The sequence below is a fragment of the Lacerta agilis genome, chromosome 3, assembly GCF_009819535.1.
Source record: "Lacerta agilis isolate rLacAgi1 chromosome 3, rLacAgi1.pri, whole genome shotgun sequence".
In the NCBI taxonomy this organism is placed as follows: domain Eukaryota; kingdom Metazoa; phylum Chordata; class Lepidosauria; order Squamata; family Lacertidae; genus Lacerta; species Lacerta agilis.
The window spans coordinates 70,248,372-70,266,644 of record NC_046314.1 but is presented as its reverse complement, the minus strand read 5'-3'; the positions used below and the strand labels follow the sequence as shown (position 1 = coordinate 70,266,644).

The following is an 18,273-nucleotide window of genomic DNA, read 5'->3' as shown; positions in this document are numbered from 1 at the left end:
CAAAGTCAAAACACTGCGCCTGTTCTGCATTTTACAGATGGGATATTGATCAAAAACATGGCTGGTAGAGGGAGCTCATCTTTTCCAGACAAACAATCTGCTTTTGTTTAAATGGTGTGTCCTGAAAAGGCACGAAGTACTTTTGTTTCCAATAACAGAACATTTCCTGAATGGCTGAAGGGGGGAGAAGCAAAGGGAAAAAAGCCATGTTTCAGGGAACCTCTTTTAAACAGAAACAGGCTTAAGGGGCAAGATGCTTCCCTAATCTGTGTGCATAACAAATGCACTGGAGTTAGCCGAAAACCTGGTAGTAGGAATTTTGGAAAGAACATTTAACACCTCCTCCCCTCCCTTCTAGGACATGGTGTTGTTGTTTTCTAAATGGACCCAAAAGAGGCAATTTTGCCATCTTATGGATCCCTATAGCAAGACACCAGATTTGCTGTGGTGTTGTTTCTTCTGATGGTCTTTAGTTCATCATACTTTTAATGTACCATATCAAAGTCCAGGAGAAAAGAAGAACTCCCTACTTTTGTGGCAGGTGCATTAACTTCTTGGTAGGGTTTACGCCTCTGTGTTCTCTCTCTAAGAAACAGACCATCTTTGAGACTGTTGTTACACTATTAGAAGCACTTCCCTTCCCTTTTCAACTCACCCATCCAACAGAGATGTTAGCAAAGGGGCTACATCTGCAAACACTGTCACTTGAGAATCAGAAGCACTGTAAACTCTGTAGATGTAAAATAAAAATCAGTCATTGTGGCAAAATGGTCTGGGAATGTTTGCAGTGAAGAAAGAAGAACAAAGAACAGAGCAGCATTATTCACTGAAATCTCCAATATTGTGAAACAATTTCTTCAGAAGCACTAAGATCTATGGATGGGAATACTCACGCCTACGCTTAAGCTGGTTTAGACACCAGGAAATTAAACAGAGTTGAGCCACAATTCTGTTCCAGTAGCCAGATGCAAGGAGTCTAAAGTGTTCTGGACATTGCCAAGGAGGACCTTGTCAAATCTTAGCTATTTCTAGAGACACAGACTAGGCTGTGATATGTTTTCATTCAATTTCAAACCCCCCTTTTTATTTTACTGTCTACTCACAGAAGCATGTTACTTGGATTCTAGCTTCATTTTTAACATCTGTGCTGTGGTGGCTTTGCTGAGATTTTGGAAGGAATTCTGTGGCTATTGGGGAGGGGGAATCCTTAGAGGCCTACAGTTAGGTGGGTACCATAGTTATGACCAAGTTGGTACTTTTGCAAGAATCTAGATGATGTATATGGATCAGTCAGTACTGATCAACACCCAGCCTGCCTTCCATGGTGGGGAAATAAGTGGATTATCGGCTGCCTCATATCATATGGTTGCCACACCACACTGGAAATAGACCCATGTGGATTCAGATTATGGCCAACACAACATCAGAGGCTTGCTGCAGAGCTCATGATGAGGTGGGACAAATAGGAATGGGGGAGAAATTTAATTCAGTTTGCATTTCAGTGTGAACCTCTCTAATGCCAGAGTTTTCCAAACATTAAGCAAACTGAAACACAGCCAACTTTATAAATTGGCACTCCTCTGAATTTTGCAATGGACTTTTGCAGCCAAGAAATGTTTACAAAGGGTAAAGTGTACATGAAATGCATTTACTAGCAAAGCTAAAACAAAAAAAAAATGCATTTTATTAGGGAAAACTGCTTTGCAAAAATGCATATATCAGGCAAAAGTGCTTACAAAAATGTGTATATTAGGAGAAATGTGTACTAAAATGCTGACGAAAATTCATGAGGATTAAAAAAAACCAAACCCTTACAAACTGATGTGGAGAACTGAACTTAAGACTGCAGAAACAAGAAACTTGAGAGAAACCTAAACTGACAGCCACCCATCCCTAAAGACAAAATGGTAATTTAACACCATGCCATTATTAGGTAGCTGCCCAAGGTAATAAGACAAAATAGTCTTCAAAAGCTGATCTCTGCTAGGAATGCCACGGGTTCAAATGAGCGATTGCCACTTAAAACTCACAGTAATAGGACACAGCAGCAGTATGTGTTTTATGGTTAGTGCAATATTTAATGGGGGCAATTTTTCCCACAAAACAAGTGTGAGTATTCACAGGATAAAACTTTACTTTCTTAAATACTAGGACATTTTCTAAGGGGTTATGCTTGCATGGTGATATGGAACTTGCTTCATTAAGGTTCTGTCTGATGGGTGTTTAAATGGGATGTAATTAGGCACAGTAGCTTCATTTTGTGTCAATGAACAATTCAGATCTGCTTTCCTCTCTGGTTAATGAACGCAAAGCAATCTCAAGCGACCTGCTCGTGCAAAATGACATTGGTCTACCTCCATCTTCCAGCCGCATGCTCTTTAATGTCGATTTGATCCTGAACATTGAAACCCTTGTTTTTAGTTTGTTTCATTATTGTTTTATTTACTATCCACTAATAAAAGTATCTGAAAAAACCATAAAATACTGAAAAGCTAGATCTTTTTTTCCTGCTGAAATAGAACCAAGCATTTTGACATTTATTAGTTCCACTAAAAAGCTGCTAAAAAAATAGACATTTGAAGTTCATAAGAACCATATGCTCTTCTGCTTATAAGAATAAGCTGCGTGGGGACACTGAAAAACACAATTCCAAGAGCTACATTCTTTGAAAGGATTTACTATTCTAACCTTCATCTTTTTTGGCAGGTGGTGGGGAAGGAACTAAACACAAAATGCTGCACATATGGCATGTTCTGTAAAGGTAAAAGGGTAAAAAGGTAAAGGACCACTGGATGGTTAAGTCCAGTCAAAGGTGACCATGGGGTGCAGCACTCATCTTGCTTTCAGGCTGAGGGAGCCGGTGTTTGTCCCCAGACAGCTTTCTGGGCCATGTGGCCAGCATGACTAAACCACTTCTGGCACAATGGGACACCATGATGAGTGCCAGAGCACACGGAAATGTCGTGTAACAATATTTTGAACTGGTAACACAGTCTCCTGTATTAAAATATAAAGAACTGGGTCCTTCATCCATATGAACTGATCAGGGAGGCACTGCCCATGACAGGAATATAAGGCAACTGAATCTTGACATAGGAATAATTTTCAGTTGTTCTCAGAAAATGAGATACTTAGAATGCGTGAAGCCATTTATTTACTGGTAAAGGAGTGTGAAGCTTTTACCTCAGTAAAAATCACCAAGAATAGGACAACTATTTCTAACCCATTAACTGAGGGGAGATACCAAAATATGTGTGCCTTTGGTTGTTATCCCCATGCATCTATCTATTGATATTTTAAACCACACTGTTCCCTAAATCCACTCAGATTATCACTGTCCCCTATGTGACTGCAATAGTAATAGCTCCATGGGGAAACATCATGGAGAAACAGCATGTATGTGAAGGGAAACTTCATCTGAGCACCAGATTAACCCTAGTGATAACAATCTACTTTTCAAATATAGAAGAATAAAACATTTCCTCCTTCAGAGAGAATTCAGAATTTCATTTTGTTTCACAGTTGTAAGTCTTGAAAAGATTTATGAGGAAGTAGCAAATGCAAGGTGTCTTCAGAACAGTCAGAGTCCCATTATCGATTCATATTAAAAATCATATATATTTAAGTCAAAGCCACAATGGTTCTCAAGACCACCCACCTTTCATACTGGAACGTCCTGTTTATCAAAGCATGACCGGGACGGTTGCATTTTACAAAGACGGTTTCCTAACAGAAAACAAGGGTGGTAACAATTAAAACATATACATCATATAAGTCTAAACGAAAAGAAAATGTATGCTTAAAGGTTCACCACAAAGTGGGACGTTTAGACCTTCCAAACTGCAAAAACCACATAGCCATATCCTGCCTTTAATACATGGTTCCTCAATGCCACAGGCTGGAGGGGTGGGAGTGCAGTGAACTGAGCACTTGGGTTGCCACGCACAGCTGTATGCAGTTGGTCCACCTAGCAGAAATCTAGATAGCAACGAGAGGAATAGATAGCCCAATATCTATACCCATATCCAAAGAATTTGACTCAGGAACAGGAAGAGGAAGTGACACAAAGCCCTGTATTCTGCTCTTCTTAGTATGCTCTCTCAGCACTCAGAAAGGACAGGGGGTTTCATCCAAACCTTTGGATTTGTGTTGTGGAATCTAGCAGTTTAAATGCAATCCTAAGTATTTTTTTTTTTGAAACCCAATTATAGAGGAAAGCCTGAAAATACGTTTCTACTTGTTGTGGGGATGACAACAACAAGGAACAAGAGCACCCCCTCAATTAAGAAGAGGCATTGCTGTCGTGGCACTTCTATGGAATTAAACCTGCAGTTCGGGGAAGTATTTGTCCTATTGCTTATATTTTATAGCATCTCAACCAACAGAAGCCATGCACAGAGGAGTAACTTTAATTGCTGAAAATGGCACAGGAGGAAAGTGTTGAACTCACTTTCCCTATGCTGCTGTAGTTCCAGTCCCGATAGGGCAGTCCCTGTTTTAACAGAGTTGTGACCAGTCCAACTACATTTTTTAATTGTGCAGTATAAGTTTGACCAGTGAAGGATAGGCGTGCCTGGCGTGCTCTGGTTCATGGGGTCACAAAGAGTCGGACACGACTGAACGACTGAACAACAACAACAAATAAGTTTGACTCTAGATTATTATGCAATAGGTTAGCTGGTTGGCATGTTGAACAAAGTAATCGCCGTTGAGTCATCATGCTGCCACTTGGGCATCATATTCTTAGAATTTCCATTGAGTCACATTCACATCATACCAGTTAAAGTGCTGAGTTATGTCTCAGTTATGTCTGAGTAAACATGCATGAGATTGCACTGTAAATACCACATGAACACACACACGTTTCTGTGACCTCCAGTTTACTATCAGTATGAAACCAGCTCTTTTCCATCCTTGCCACGAACAATGATGCTCTCTCATATGGAATGAGCTAGATCAGTAGACTTCAATCTGCATGACCCACCTTTTACCCAAACAGTAAATCAGTAGTGGATCAGCAGTGTGTCCTGACCCACCAGTAGAAGACTCTTCTTCTATACATCTCCCGACCTATTCTGCATATGCCGAGTCAACTTGGTAGACTGCCAATATCCTCTTCCATGCCAAGCTTGATTGACACGATACATTTTGGTTACAGAAAATAATGAGTGCAGTCACACCATCTGCTTCAAGGCTCAGGTAGGTGGCAATATTAACTACATATGTTGGCTGTTACTAGCAAACCAAGAAGTAGAACTGCAAAGTAAATGTTATGAACTAGAAAAAGTGGAAAGGAAAGCCAAACATCTGCTCTTTTAAACTGATAAAACCAATTTCACATTTCAAACCAATTAGTAAAGCAAGCAGTTGCCATGACAATAACCACGCTCTCATACCTCCAATGCCAGTAGCCAAAATCATCCATATGAAAAAGATTCCAAGGCTTTATAAGGACGAAGGAACTCAAAACGGTGAAATGAAATACTGTGCTTTACTTGCAATAAAAACCTAAAACCTTTTTTAGGCCTTGGAACTGAAGTGATAGTTCTCAAGCCAAGATTTACAAGACTCAAAGGGGGCGAAAAAAGAGATCACTTGCCCCTCTAGCAAATTTCAAGGCAAGAATCTCTAAACAAACAGACTTTTTATTTACCACAGTCTTTCAACAGCTTTCAAGCCTCCCCAAATCTGAAGTAATTTTGGTCCAGTGCTGTCGTTTTCAAATTACATTCCATTTGAAATCATGCAGCAATTGCAGTTCTACAAATGCTTGACAAATCCCACTGGAATATACCCAGTCTGATTTCAGCAATAAATCAATTGCCATTACAATGGCAGTTCACTAATGCCAGAGGTGCGTTAGCATCAGGATTAGCGATAATATTTGTTAAGGTTCAAGTACTAGACTCCATGAGCCTTTCAACTGAAGTAGCAGTGAGATAAAGGTAAAGGTAAAGGGACCCCTGACCATTAGGTCCAGTCGTGTCCGACTCTGGGCTTGTGGCACTCATCTTGCGTTACTGGTTGAGGGAGCTGGCGTACAGCTTCCGGGTCATGTGGGAAGCATGACTAAACCGCTTCTGGTGAACCAGAGCAGCGCACAGAAACGCCGTTTACCTTCCCGCTGGAGCAGTACCTATTTATCTACTTGCACTTTGACATGCTTTCAAACTGCTAGGTGGGCAGGAGCAGGGACCGAGCAATGGCAGCTCACCCATCGCGGGGATTCAAACCGCCGACCTTCTGATCAGCAAGCCCTAGGCTCTGTGGTTTAACCCACAGCGCCACCCGCGCCCCAGCAGTGAGATACTGGAGGGTTATATAGGAAAGTGCCAGAAAGAGAGAAGATAGAACTGGAAACAAACTGGAAGCAATGGGTTCATAATGCTTTTCTAGGAGCTTGGAGAACACAGCAATGAGCTTTGTTGGAGGGTCACATTAAGGGAGAGGAGTGGGTGGGCAAGCCAAGCCAAAGGGTCAGCTTGCTGTGTCCCGTTGCTATAGCTGCTATGCATCTTCCCCCCACCCATGGAGCTCAAGATATAGTTCCCCCTCTATTTTATCTTCTCAACAAGCTGGGAGGTAGGTTGGGCTGAAAGGGTGACTTGCCGAAAGTCACTCAATGAGTGTCATGTCTAAGTAAGGATTTGAACCTAGGTCCAAAATACTAACCACTATACCAAACCAGTCCTCATCTACATTCTGCTGATTCAGATACAAATGCCATTAGGAGTCTAAATGGTAACTAACAAAGTTCTGGATGTTTTCCCAGTGATGCTAGTTTCTGACTCTAACTGAAGAATCTCCTTCCTTAGTCAAGGATTTCAGCAGTTGGTCTAGATTTCTCAACCTTGGGTCCCCTGATGTTTTTGGAATACAACTCCCATCATCCCTGACCACTGGTCCTTCTACCTAGGGATGATGGGAGTTGTAGGCTAAAAATATCTGGGGACCCGAGGTTGAGAAAGGCTGCTCTAGATGAATTGAACTCTGCGAATCAAAACCCAGAACCTTCCGTTTGGTCAGTGTCAAAAGCACATATTCTAAAATGCAATCTTCAAAATCAAGCATTTGCCCAGATGATTTTCATAAGATAAATGGCAAATTCAGGTGATGAGGGTCAACAGGGGTGGGTGGAGTCAAAATGAGAGACAGACGTGAAATATCAACATGCTTCGGGAAAGTCTTAGGTTTGCAGAAGTATGCAAAGTATTATTTTTATTTAAAAACAACAACAAAAACCTAAGAGAACACCTTCCTCCAAAACAGCCCATTAAATCTGTGTTTGAATGGATCCAAGTACAGTGGTGCCTCGCTAGACGAAAATAATTCGTTCTGCGAGTATCTTCGTCTAGCGCTTTTTTCGTCTAGCGAAGCACCAATGCAATAGCGGTTTTCGCGTGACGAATTTTTTTCCCCCCGTCTTGCGAGGCAGCCCCATTGACAATTTCGTCTTGTGGGGCAGCCTTCCGCTAGCAAATGCCTTTCGTCTAGTGAGTTTTTCGTCTAGCGAGGCATTCGTCTAGCGGGGCACCACTGTACATGCCTAGATCATATAGGGGACAGAGTAGATCTAATGCATGGAAGCACCATAACTCAATGGTGGATAAGGTGCTTTGCATGCAGATGACCCCAAGATCAATCCCCAGCATCATCACTTACACAAAAGGAAGAAAGAAATGATGGGAAAGATTGCAATCTGAAATCCTGTAACAGATGCTGCCAAGCCAGGCAGACAGCACTGGGCTAGGTGGACAGAAGACCTGAGCAAATACGTATAAGACAGCTACATATGTTCATGGGCTCTTTTGCTGCATTTTATATGCTACCATAAAAGGAAAATTGGCTACACACTTGCATGAAGTGTAAATAATGAAGAGTATCTGATGGAAAGCCCTAATAGTCGAGAAAATTACCACAAAACCTCCATCTTAGCTCCATGCATTTCAAATGTTATTTCTTGGTAACAGGCTTAATTAATACTGGAATGCCATCTGGATTTGCAGCTCAGCTCTCAAGCCCCCTGCTTTGGTGGATTTAAGTCAGGTTCCCTTTAATCCATTTGAAAGCAACGCTTGGTAGGCAGCCACATTTTAGACACTGTATTTCTAGCCTCTGGCAAGGCATCAGTGAAGCAACTACAAGTAGTTTAAGGAGGGAAATAACTTTTATTGTTGGAGCTGAAGTGCCACCGACAGAACTCAGGCGTGTGATTCGGTGGGCCAAGCACTGGGTTCGAATGCTGGGAATGCTCACATACCATTGTGTCATCACAAGCAACCCACTCAGCCTTGGCCTAGCTGAAAAACTGGAATAAGAATACAGTTGTACCTTGGTTTTCGAACAGCTTAGTTCTCAAACGTTTTGGCTCCTGAACGCCACAAACCCGGAAGTGACTGTTCCGCTTTGCAAACTATTTTTGGAAGTCGAACGTCTGACAGAGCTTCCGTGGCTTCTGATTGGCTGCAGGAACTTCCTGCAGCCAATCGGAAACTGCGCTTTGGTTTTTGAACGTTTTGGAAGTCGGACGGACTTCCAGAATGGATTCCGTTCGACTTCCAAGGTACAAATGTAACCCCTTACACTTACACAGATGCACACGCAGAGTTACAGTGAGGGCAAACAAAGCCTTTTGCACATTGATATGCTAGAAGGAAATGGTTAACAAGGGACCGCCAGAACTCACTTCACAGTGCCAGAAATACCGGTAACTTCCTAACCACAGTCACTAAAGGAGGCTGTACAGTGTGATGGAGAAATGGGGAGGGTAACATCAATACTCCAAGCCTTCAGGATATCAGAGGGGGATGGGGAGTCAGTCATAAAGCGAATGCTGCATGGGAGGATGCAAAGCTCTTGGAAAGTGAAGATATCACAGCCCACTCATTCTTATCCCACAAGGGATAAGTGGTTTACAGCAATAAAAGCAGAAAACAAAACCATTAAAAGCCATAGAAACTTAAATATACTCACATCATCAGCTTCACACACCACATTTTCTGGGATGTTTCTCTGCCTTTTTGACAACAAAATGTATTAACTTACAAAACATTCAAGAAGAACACAACCAGCAATTTGCATAAACTTTAACAAAACAGCCAATTGCACAAATACCCAAGAAACCTAGGAGCCTAAGGCCCAATGATATGCCACAGGTTAGTGGCAAAATGTGTGCCCCTTGCTTCTCCTTGTAGAACGTACGCTGGCCTTCTGGCTAGATGGGGAAGAGTTTTCTGATTGTTCTCCTAGGCTCACATTGACTGCTACTCACTCTTGGAGTGAACCTGACAACCAGGAGGCAGGGGTACAGTCAGGGCAGGAATAACCACAAAGATAAGCAAGCTGCAGGAATGGTCTTGAGCTCAGATTGGGACCCCAGGTGTGGAAATTGCCAAATAGTTGTGAAACCATGTGCAAACACCACCTTTCCCCGTTCCTTACATAATAAAATTCCCTAGAGCTCTGAATACTGTGACTGCCTCACCAGAACAGAGGAAAGCAGAGGCCATATTCCTGGTAATAAAATACGCAGATGGTATCCAAACAAGAACAGCCACCTTCATTCACTGCTGCTTCCCCCAGAGACTATCAGGTCCAACTGTCCTCTGAGGAGAAAGAGAGGACCATCTCCTCTGAGAATGGTGGCATCAGCTGGGCCAGTATGAGTCTCCCTGTCATGATGCGACTTACAAAAAGCAATTCCAGCTAGGCCAAATGAAGACCCCACCTTATAAGGTCAACAACTTCCAGCATTATAGTCACTTCCAGGAAGAGTATTTCTCAGGGGTCACCAAGGCCTGCTTTTGTACTGTAAGCAGTCTCTTCCCATCCAAGCTAGTCATTATAAGAACCTTGCAACATTAAGAATTTGGTGCCGGAGTATGCATGTTTTCCTCTTCCTTCCCCATTCCTTTTTCCTTATGTGCTGTGTCTTTTAAGACAGAGGGCAGGGGCTGTGTTGTTTTTGTTGATATGCAAGCCACCCTGAGAGCTTTTCAGGCTGAAGCATGGGGTATAGATGCTTTTCTCCTGCCACCACTTGAAGAGAGACGTTACCCAACCCATTTTGGTCATCAGCAACCGTCTCAAAATTTGCTCATGAAGCTCCTCTACCGTTGGGAACAGTTATTGGAAAGAAACAAACAGCAAGTGGGGATGATCTTTGTCAGGACTACAGTTTGTGGGTTTAAATGGCTTTAAAAACCTTCCATCCCCTCTATGATCCCAGTTCTGATCAACACCCATCCCCAGCTGCTATTTCCAAATGAAAATTATAAATATGCAGGCTCAAACTACGGGCAGGATTCAACTAATTGTTGCGTATGGAAAACAAGGTCCGCTCTCCCCCACCCTTCCCCCCTAAATCTGCTCCAGAAGATGCGGGGGAATGCCCAGGACAGGTTTAGGTGGCACAGGGAGAGGAGAGGGGACAATCCTGTGGTGCCAGCGGACCTCGTTCCTCACATGCATACCCCTTAGCGCTACACTGAATTCCACCCTTAGCTCTTAACAAAGTGTGAGCGCTAGCAACTTGGACAACATGAAGATCAGAGCACTACATTAAAGGAAATGGAAGTGTGGGTTTGCAGCTGCAGCTGTCTTGGTCTACCTGTGTAAGTGCTGGGAGAAAAGCAAGTTTTGCTGAGAAATGTATGGGGAGAGCGGAGAAACACAGGATGCTTAGACCTGTGCTGGAGCAATGACCACTCTGCTTTGCGCTGCAGTTTTGCTGATAAACGTACCGCTATTTGGTGAGCCTCAGAAAAACAACCGTGTTCCTTGGAGCCATAATAATCCTAGATTACACAGCTCTCCTCTTAGCTGTAATTGCTTTTCTAATTGCAGCAGTATTTTATTCCTCCCCCCCCTTCCCGAACCTTAGCAAACAGAAATAAATACAACCTTCTTAAACTCATATACAAGCAAACATAAAGGGACACTTCTTGTGGCTTTCTGGGATTGATGTCCCTACATCAGGGTTGATTACAAAGCAACAGATTATAAAGTAGCAGTATAGGCTTGCTACATCAGCATATCCCTTCTGTTCTTTCAGCCTTCGAGAGGGATGTGACATGGGAAAAGGGTGTCTGAGTTAATGGAACCTGAACAGCAAGGCAGTTTGGTGAGCAACGTAAGAAAAACACAAACACTCAATACAGTGATTCTGGGCACCTCCAGACTGTCAATGTTTTGCAGGAGGGATTCACGTTTGCACAATTAAAGTTATTAAAGTGCTCTGTCACCCAAGAGATCCACTTTCGAAAAGAATGGAACTTCTCACAGTTTTGCAAAGTGACAAGGATGTGCATTAAGGCGTGTGAAAGGAAGACATGATTAATGGGAAGATGTACAAGCACCCTATAAGGAAATCAGGATGAATGCGGGATGATTGATCACTGTCCTCTAACCAGCCCATAAACAAATCAGAACAAAAGACCAGTTATGATGTAGCTTTCATGTACATCAGGATACATGCTCAACAAGCAGGTCACCTGGAAGATCCAATAAGGAAGGGGAATTGCCTACTTTCAATATCACTTTTGTGGCTCCATCTTTCATTGTCTGTATTGATAGTGTACTCACAGGTTCATTGGAAGAAAAGTTCCATTAGTTTCTTTAAAGGAAAAAGGATAACTAGCAGTCTGGAAAGGGCTTTGTTCAGCCCCCCCAAACTGTTTCCTGGGGCCCCACCAAGCTTGGAGTACGGGGAGGATTATGCGAATAAGCCAGGCAGAAAGCATCTCGGCTTTCTTTTCTGCCTTCACAGCATCTTCCATACTGAGTTATGCACAAGATCTGCCAAGCTCAGAGGATACAAAAGGATGTTTCAGAGGCGCTTCCACCTTCATGAAAGCTAATCAGAAGATAAAGACAAAACGTTGAATCAATGAATGGAGACAGGGGCATGAAACAAGGTCCCCCAGTCATGCATGGCATTCCAAGGAAAGGCAAATAAAAGCCCTCTTGCAGCTCTTCCTTGCTCAGCCCGAGGAAGGTTGGGGATGGAGTGGGGAGGGCCACACGTATGGGGATGCTGGGGGCAGGGCTTGCATGTCAGAGCCCAAGCACGTTGTTACCTCCTGTAATCTGAACCCGACAATGGTGATGTCAGAATCCTCCAGATCTAAGAAGCTGGAAGGCTATAAAAGGAGACATGAGTAAAAATCACCCTAATTTCCTCTAACAGAGAATTCAGATGGTTGAGTGCCAACAGAATTGGAGAAGCAAGAGGGAACCATTAACATGCCTAGATGAGTCCGTGAGCACAGAAAAATACAAAACATTTTTTAAAAACCAAAAGGGACATGACAACATCCCCCTCCGCCCACCAAAAAACCCCTCAGCCAAAAGAGGATTCATCATGCTCAATGTCTTTCAAGAGCTAAAGAATGTTGAATGTTGGTTGGAAAAAAAATGGACAACTGGGAGACAGAGGAGTAAATTGGCTTGCTTGATCCCACTACTGCCTTGGAGGAGAACACATCTAACTGGCTGGAATTCTAAACAGGAACATTCCTGTTAGGGTGTGAGGATAAAATGGAAGTTTGTTGCAGATTCCACTTGTAAAGTGGAAGTGTCTTCCAAAGTATGTAAAAATGCAGAATCTAACCAACATTTTCAAATAGAAGGGGAACAATTAGACTGTTTATGATTCAGATTTGTACCCGAGCTTTCAAACACATTATCTGTGTGGCTTACAATACTGTAAATATCTAACACCCATAAATTCAGCCAAAAAAAGCAACTCTATAAAAGCAACACAGACCAACAAAAGTTGAAAAGCCTAGGAAAATAAAAAGGTCTTTTCCTGGCGCCGGAAAGACACCCAAGAAGAAGAGAAGAAGAAGAGTTTGGATTTGATATCCCGCTTTTCACTACCCGGCGGAGTCTCAAAGCGGCTAACATTCTCCTTTCCCTTCCTCCCCCACAACAAACACTCTGTGAGGTGAGTGGGGCTGAGAGACTTCAAAGAAGTGTGACTAGCCCAAGGTCACCCAGCAGCTGCAGGTGGAGGAGCAGAGACAGGAACCCGGTTCCCCAGATTACGAGTATACCACTCTTAACCACTACACCACACTGGCTCTCAGTTAACAGAACTAGTGTCAGTTAACATAACTATACCTGTATTCATGAAATAAATTACCTGTCTTTTAAGTCTGACTCTCCAGGAGGTGTATCAAATGGTAACAGTGGGCGGATCCTGCAATGGACTCTGATATTTCCCCTTAGTTCCTGAGGATGCAACGCAGAAACATAGTCAGCAGTCTTAAAAACTCAGGAATGAAATAGTGAAATAGTGTGAATCAGATGCGGTAAGAAAATACAGAAAGTTGTGGTGTTGCTATCTTGCCTCATGAATACTGAAGCTCTGCGGTGGTGGAGCGGAGAGCAGGTGGGGGAGGGGCTGGTGTGCGTCCTGGGGCGGGGTGCGCCGCCTGCAGGGGCATGGCGTGTGTCCTGGGATGGGGCGCACTGCGCGTCCAGCATGGGCAGCTGCGATGGCAACCTGATGGGGGCGATGCGCTCCCCTCGCACTCCTCTTCCTCTGTCAGTGGCTCTGCCTCATTAAATTATCACAGAGAGTGAAAAAGTGTCCAAGTTGATTTTACCCCAGACCAGGATTTTGATGAAAGATGATGGTCTTAATCTCCTTAGTCTGCCCCCCCCCCCTTTTTAGCCACTGTAATCTGACTGATACATTAGTGAAAGTAAATATTCTTACACAGCACATGAAGTCAAGGCATAATTTAAAAGGTTGCAATTCACACAACCCTACTGTTTCTTTAAAAAGCCCCACAGTTTGAAGAGGATACAGCCATGGCTGTTCCATTTTCTCCCACAGCAGCTGGGAATAAAGGGAAGGCAACAGGCTTGGAAAGAGCAGACAAGAGAAGCCGTGAGCACATCCTCCCATGCAGATATAGGAACTGATAAAAAGGAACTGGAAAGTCATCTCAAGTTGCACACTGGCAACTCTGATATTTATGTAGATCTTTTAAAAAGACATTACAGACTCAATTACCAGGACACTTACAATTAAACTGTTATGAAGTACTTTTCTCCTTTGTTTTTCTTTCTGGTATCGCTCATTTACTTCATGCAAGGACTGCTCAAGTTCAAAGGCTCTGGTCTGAAAGGCTGAAAAGACATTTTCACAAATGTTCACAGAACTGTCAAGCTATTTCCCCCTCAGGCATGGGCCTGAGAGCATCTGCACACTGATGCCTCCAAACAAGAAGCCATTTAAAAATGGAATATGCAAATATTATCACAGAGAGCCTCTTCAAGTCCAGCACTCTCTTTTGAGACTTTGTTCTCTGCACTAAAAACATTTGTATAGTTCATGGGTAGAGAAGCTCTGCCATGAGTACATCACGGCGGTATGCCATAGCTCCACCCAAATTGCACTTTGCTGCTGTTTTGTGCCTTGCTTGGGAGCGTCCAGGGGCATTCAGTCAGTTGCTGCTGGGAACAGAGTGCTGGGCAAGATGGACCTTGATCTGAAGTACCTGGACAATGTTTATATTAAAGGTAGGGCAACTGTGGTCCTTCAGATGACACTGGACTACAACTCCCATCATCCTAGGCTATTGGCAATTCTGATTGGGGCAACTGGGAATTTTGAGTCCAATGGAAGGCCATAAAAAGAGCCCTGCTCAATCCGGAAAAAGGCCCATCTAGCTAGCATCCTGTTCTCACAGCAGCTGGCCATAAGCAGGACGTAAATGCAACAGTGCTCTCCTCACTTGTGACAACTTGTGCAACTGGTTTTCAGAGGCCTACTGCCTCTGACAGTGAAGGAAGACCATTGCCATTGTGGCTGGTAGCCATAGATAGCGTTCTCCAGCATCATTTAATAAACCACAGGCTGCCCAGACCTGTGCTTGTGTTTTCATTGTTCAGTTTCCAAAGAAACACGTTCCACCTCATCACTACTTTCATTAAAAAAATTAATTTTTAAATGTATACTTTTCAAGTTTATACATTTCACTAATTTTATACATTTCAATAATTTCACAATCATTTTGGCATTTCAAAACCAAAACCTGACTTCCTTCCCCCTTTCTGAGGTTCTTTAAATTTGTTTTTAATATCTTCTACCTATTTAACTTAATTTGCTCATTTATTCACCTTCTTTAAATATATGCTCTTATGAAACTGCAGGTTATTACCATAATCCTGCCAATGTTTTTACCTGTATATAATTTATCTATAAGTATTCAATAAACCATTTCCATTATTTTATATTTAAAAAAATTGTTATCTTGATTTCTTATTCTTCTGCTATGTTTTGCCATTTCTGCATATTCCATAAGTTTTTGTATCCATTTTTCCTTTGCTGGGACTTCTGCCTCTTTCCATTTTGGGGCAAGTAACATTCTTGCCGTTGTAGTAGCATACATGAATAAGTTTCTATATACAGTGGCACCTCTGGTTGCGAACGGGATCCGTTCCAGAGCCCCATTTGCAACATGAGCAGCACGCAACCTGAAGCGCTGCATCTGCACGTGTGCGATTTGGCGCTTCTGCGCATGCGCAAAGCGTGATTCGGTGCTTCTGCACATGTGCGAACCGCCGAACCTGGAAGTAACCCGTTCCGGTACTTCCGGGTTTGGCGCGGGTTTGTATCCCGTGACGAACGCAACCCGCAGCGATCGTATCTAGAGGTATGACTGTATTTTAGGAAGTTCTGTCCCTATAATTCCCAAAAGAAAAGCTTCTGGTTTTTTTTTGTTTTTTTACAAAGGTTATTCTAAACATCCTTTTCATTTCATTATATATCATTTCCCAGTAAGCTTTAACCTTATCACTACTTTCAGTTATGGCTAGGTGCTTTTGCCTGACCCCTGCAACTCTTATTCCAAGGGGACAGGAAGACAACCCATCCACTCTCTCAGTGGACCAGAGATGCAGTACATCTGCTTTGTGTAAAGTCCTGGCAGCAGTAAAAAGTAGCCTCTCAACCCAAAGCCAGAATCTTCACTGCAAATTCTGTGAGCTGCTACCAATGGTGGCATTGCTCATATGGTTCAAGCACCTTAGATGCCAGCCTGATAAGCTTTCGCTGGTGCTCATCTCTTACTTTGCATAGCCTCATTATGGATCTGAAGCCTTTGGACAGTGGCCAAAATCTGACCAAGGTAAGTTTTGCCTTGATGCTGGACATCTCTGGAGAATGCGAGGGCAGATGAACGGAGATTCTTCACTTCTTGCTTCAGTTTCTATTTAAGAAACAGAAAGAACAGTCTTTAAGGTAAAGGACCCCTAGACAGTTAAGTCCAGTCAAAGGCGACTATGGGGTTGTGGTGCTCATCTCGGCTTCAGGCTGAGGGAGCCAGCATTTGTTCACAGACAGCTTTATGGGTCATGTGGCCAGCATGACTACCACTTCTGGCACAACGGAACACCGTGACGAAAGCCAGAGCGCGCAGAAACGCCGTTTACCTTCCCGTCAGAGTGGTACTTATTTATCTAATTGCACTGGTGTGCTTTCGTACTGCTAGGTTGGCAGGAGCTGGGACAGAGCAACAGGAACTCACTCCATTGCAGGGATTCAAAGCGCCAGCCTTCTGATCAGCAAGCGCAAGAGGCTCAGCGGTTTAGACCACAGTACTACCCACAAACCTATGAACAGTCTTTAGGGTATTGGGGGAGAAAAAGCAAAGAAGCAGCTTCATATATATATCCCCTTGTTGCAGGGATTGGGAACTGGATTTGGCCAGGAAGTTCAGACGGGAATGGGGTGGGAGCGCTCCCAGAACAGCATATGGAGAGGAGAGGGGAGATCATTCTGTCCGGCAAGCTGAAATTCCTGCACTGACAGAACACTTACCTTGGTGCAACTTTTGATTCCTCCCTATGGCTGCAGTTCTACCCTAATTTAATTCCTACTAACTCAGATGGGATTTATATGACCTTTCACAGAATATCACTGCAACAGGATTCCCAGTGTGAGCATATATTGGAACTGCATGCCAATAATTCCCAAGGTAAGCTGTGGGGGCATGTATTATTTATTATAACTGTAACCCATCCTCTGTCCAGGTGTTTCACAAGCAATACGATTTCCCACTGGGGACTATTTACACTGGGCTTCTTCCAGCAGAATTATCTGGACCCATTTTGGTCTACCTTCAGATTAAATAATAATTTACTGATTTTTCATGTAAACTGCTTTGTGGTATAAAAATGTCTAATCAATCAATTAAATCACCTGCGCCCAAACCCAAGACCTTTACAGAAGAAGAAAAACAACAAAATAATAAGAGGCTCCATTAGAAACATTCTCTGCATACAGAGTCTTTCAAATTCTGATGGTGCAGCATTTGTATGTGTACTCAGAAGGTAAGTTCTACTGAATTCCATGGGGCTTACTCCCAGGTACAATAGAATTGTTGAGTTGGAAGGGACACTGGGGGTCATCTAGTCCAACCCTCTGTAATGTAGGAATCTCAATTAAAGCATCCATGACAGATGGCCATCCAGCCTCTGTCTGAAAACCCACCACCTCCGGAGGAAGTCCATTCCACTGTTGAACAGTTCCTACTGCCAGAAAGTTTTTTCTGATGTTTAGTCAGAATCTCCTTTCTTGTAATTTGAATGCATTGGTTCGGGTCCTACCCTCTGGAGCAGCAGAAAACAAGCTTGCTTGTAAGTAGGGCTAGAACTGCAGTCTGAGTGCTTTTACCTGGATGGCTTCATGCAGCTGGATTATAACGGATATGACACTTTCATGACACTTCTGCTGCTTGTCATAAGGAAAGCTATCATTTGCTTCTTCACCTGAGATTTCCCCAATAATTCCTTGATTCTGTTCAAAAATAAAAAACCCAGATAGTTCAAAAAGACAAATAGACTGGCAATCATAGATTTCTACGAAGCCCAACAACATAAAACGTAAACATTCAGAAAGTCAAGTGTTATAACCCACAAAAGTTCACTTATGCCAAGGCTGGATGTGAAGAATCGAATTTTTTCACATGAAGCAATGGTTTTCTACCACCCCTGGTTTTTCTATTTTCCTTTATGCAAGAAATATTTGATCGCCTTCAGCTTCTAACTAGGTTCTCACAAAAGGTTGCCTATTTGAATGAATGACAGTCTTCCACTTAAGTCAGCAGTGGGAGATTATAGCTGAAGACACAATGAATTGATTAACATTTGACTTCTTATATTAAAAAGTTCTGAAATCCCATTTCTATTCATAAGAGAGGGGAAATGAAAATCAATTTTGAGAGCAGATGAGTTCATTTAACCCTAACATTCTTGCCA

At 42.9% G+C, this 18,273-nt stretch overlaps 1 protein-coding gene across 3 annotated transcripts in view; it reads right to left on the bottom strand.

Moving 5' to 3' along the window:
* The window catches only part of KIF25 (kinesin family member 25), a 40,926-nt gene that overhangs the window by 16,319 nt on the left and 6,334 nt on the right, over nt 1-18,273 (bottom strand). For all 3 annotated transcript variants that reach the window (XM_033144203.1, XM_033144201.1, XM_033144202.1), the window contains 7 exons: nt 17,690-17,812; nt 16,085-16,223; nt 14,036-14,139; nt 13,145-13,233; nt 8,974-9,016; nt 3,659-3,726; nt 656-730 (listed from right to left, as the gene is read on the bottom strand). In XM_033144203.1, coding sequence (XP_033000094.1) covers nt 656-730; nt 3,659-3,726; nt 8,974-9,016; nt 13,145-13,233; nt 14,036-14,139; nt 16,085-16,223; nt 17,690-17,812 — 641 coding nt within the window. The remainder of the gene's footprint in view (nt 1-655; nt 731-3,658; nt 3,727-8,973; nt 9,017-13,144; nt 13,234-14,035; nt 14,140-16,084; nt 16,224-17,689; nt 17,813-18,273) is intronic.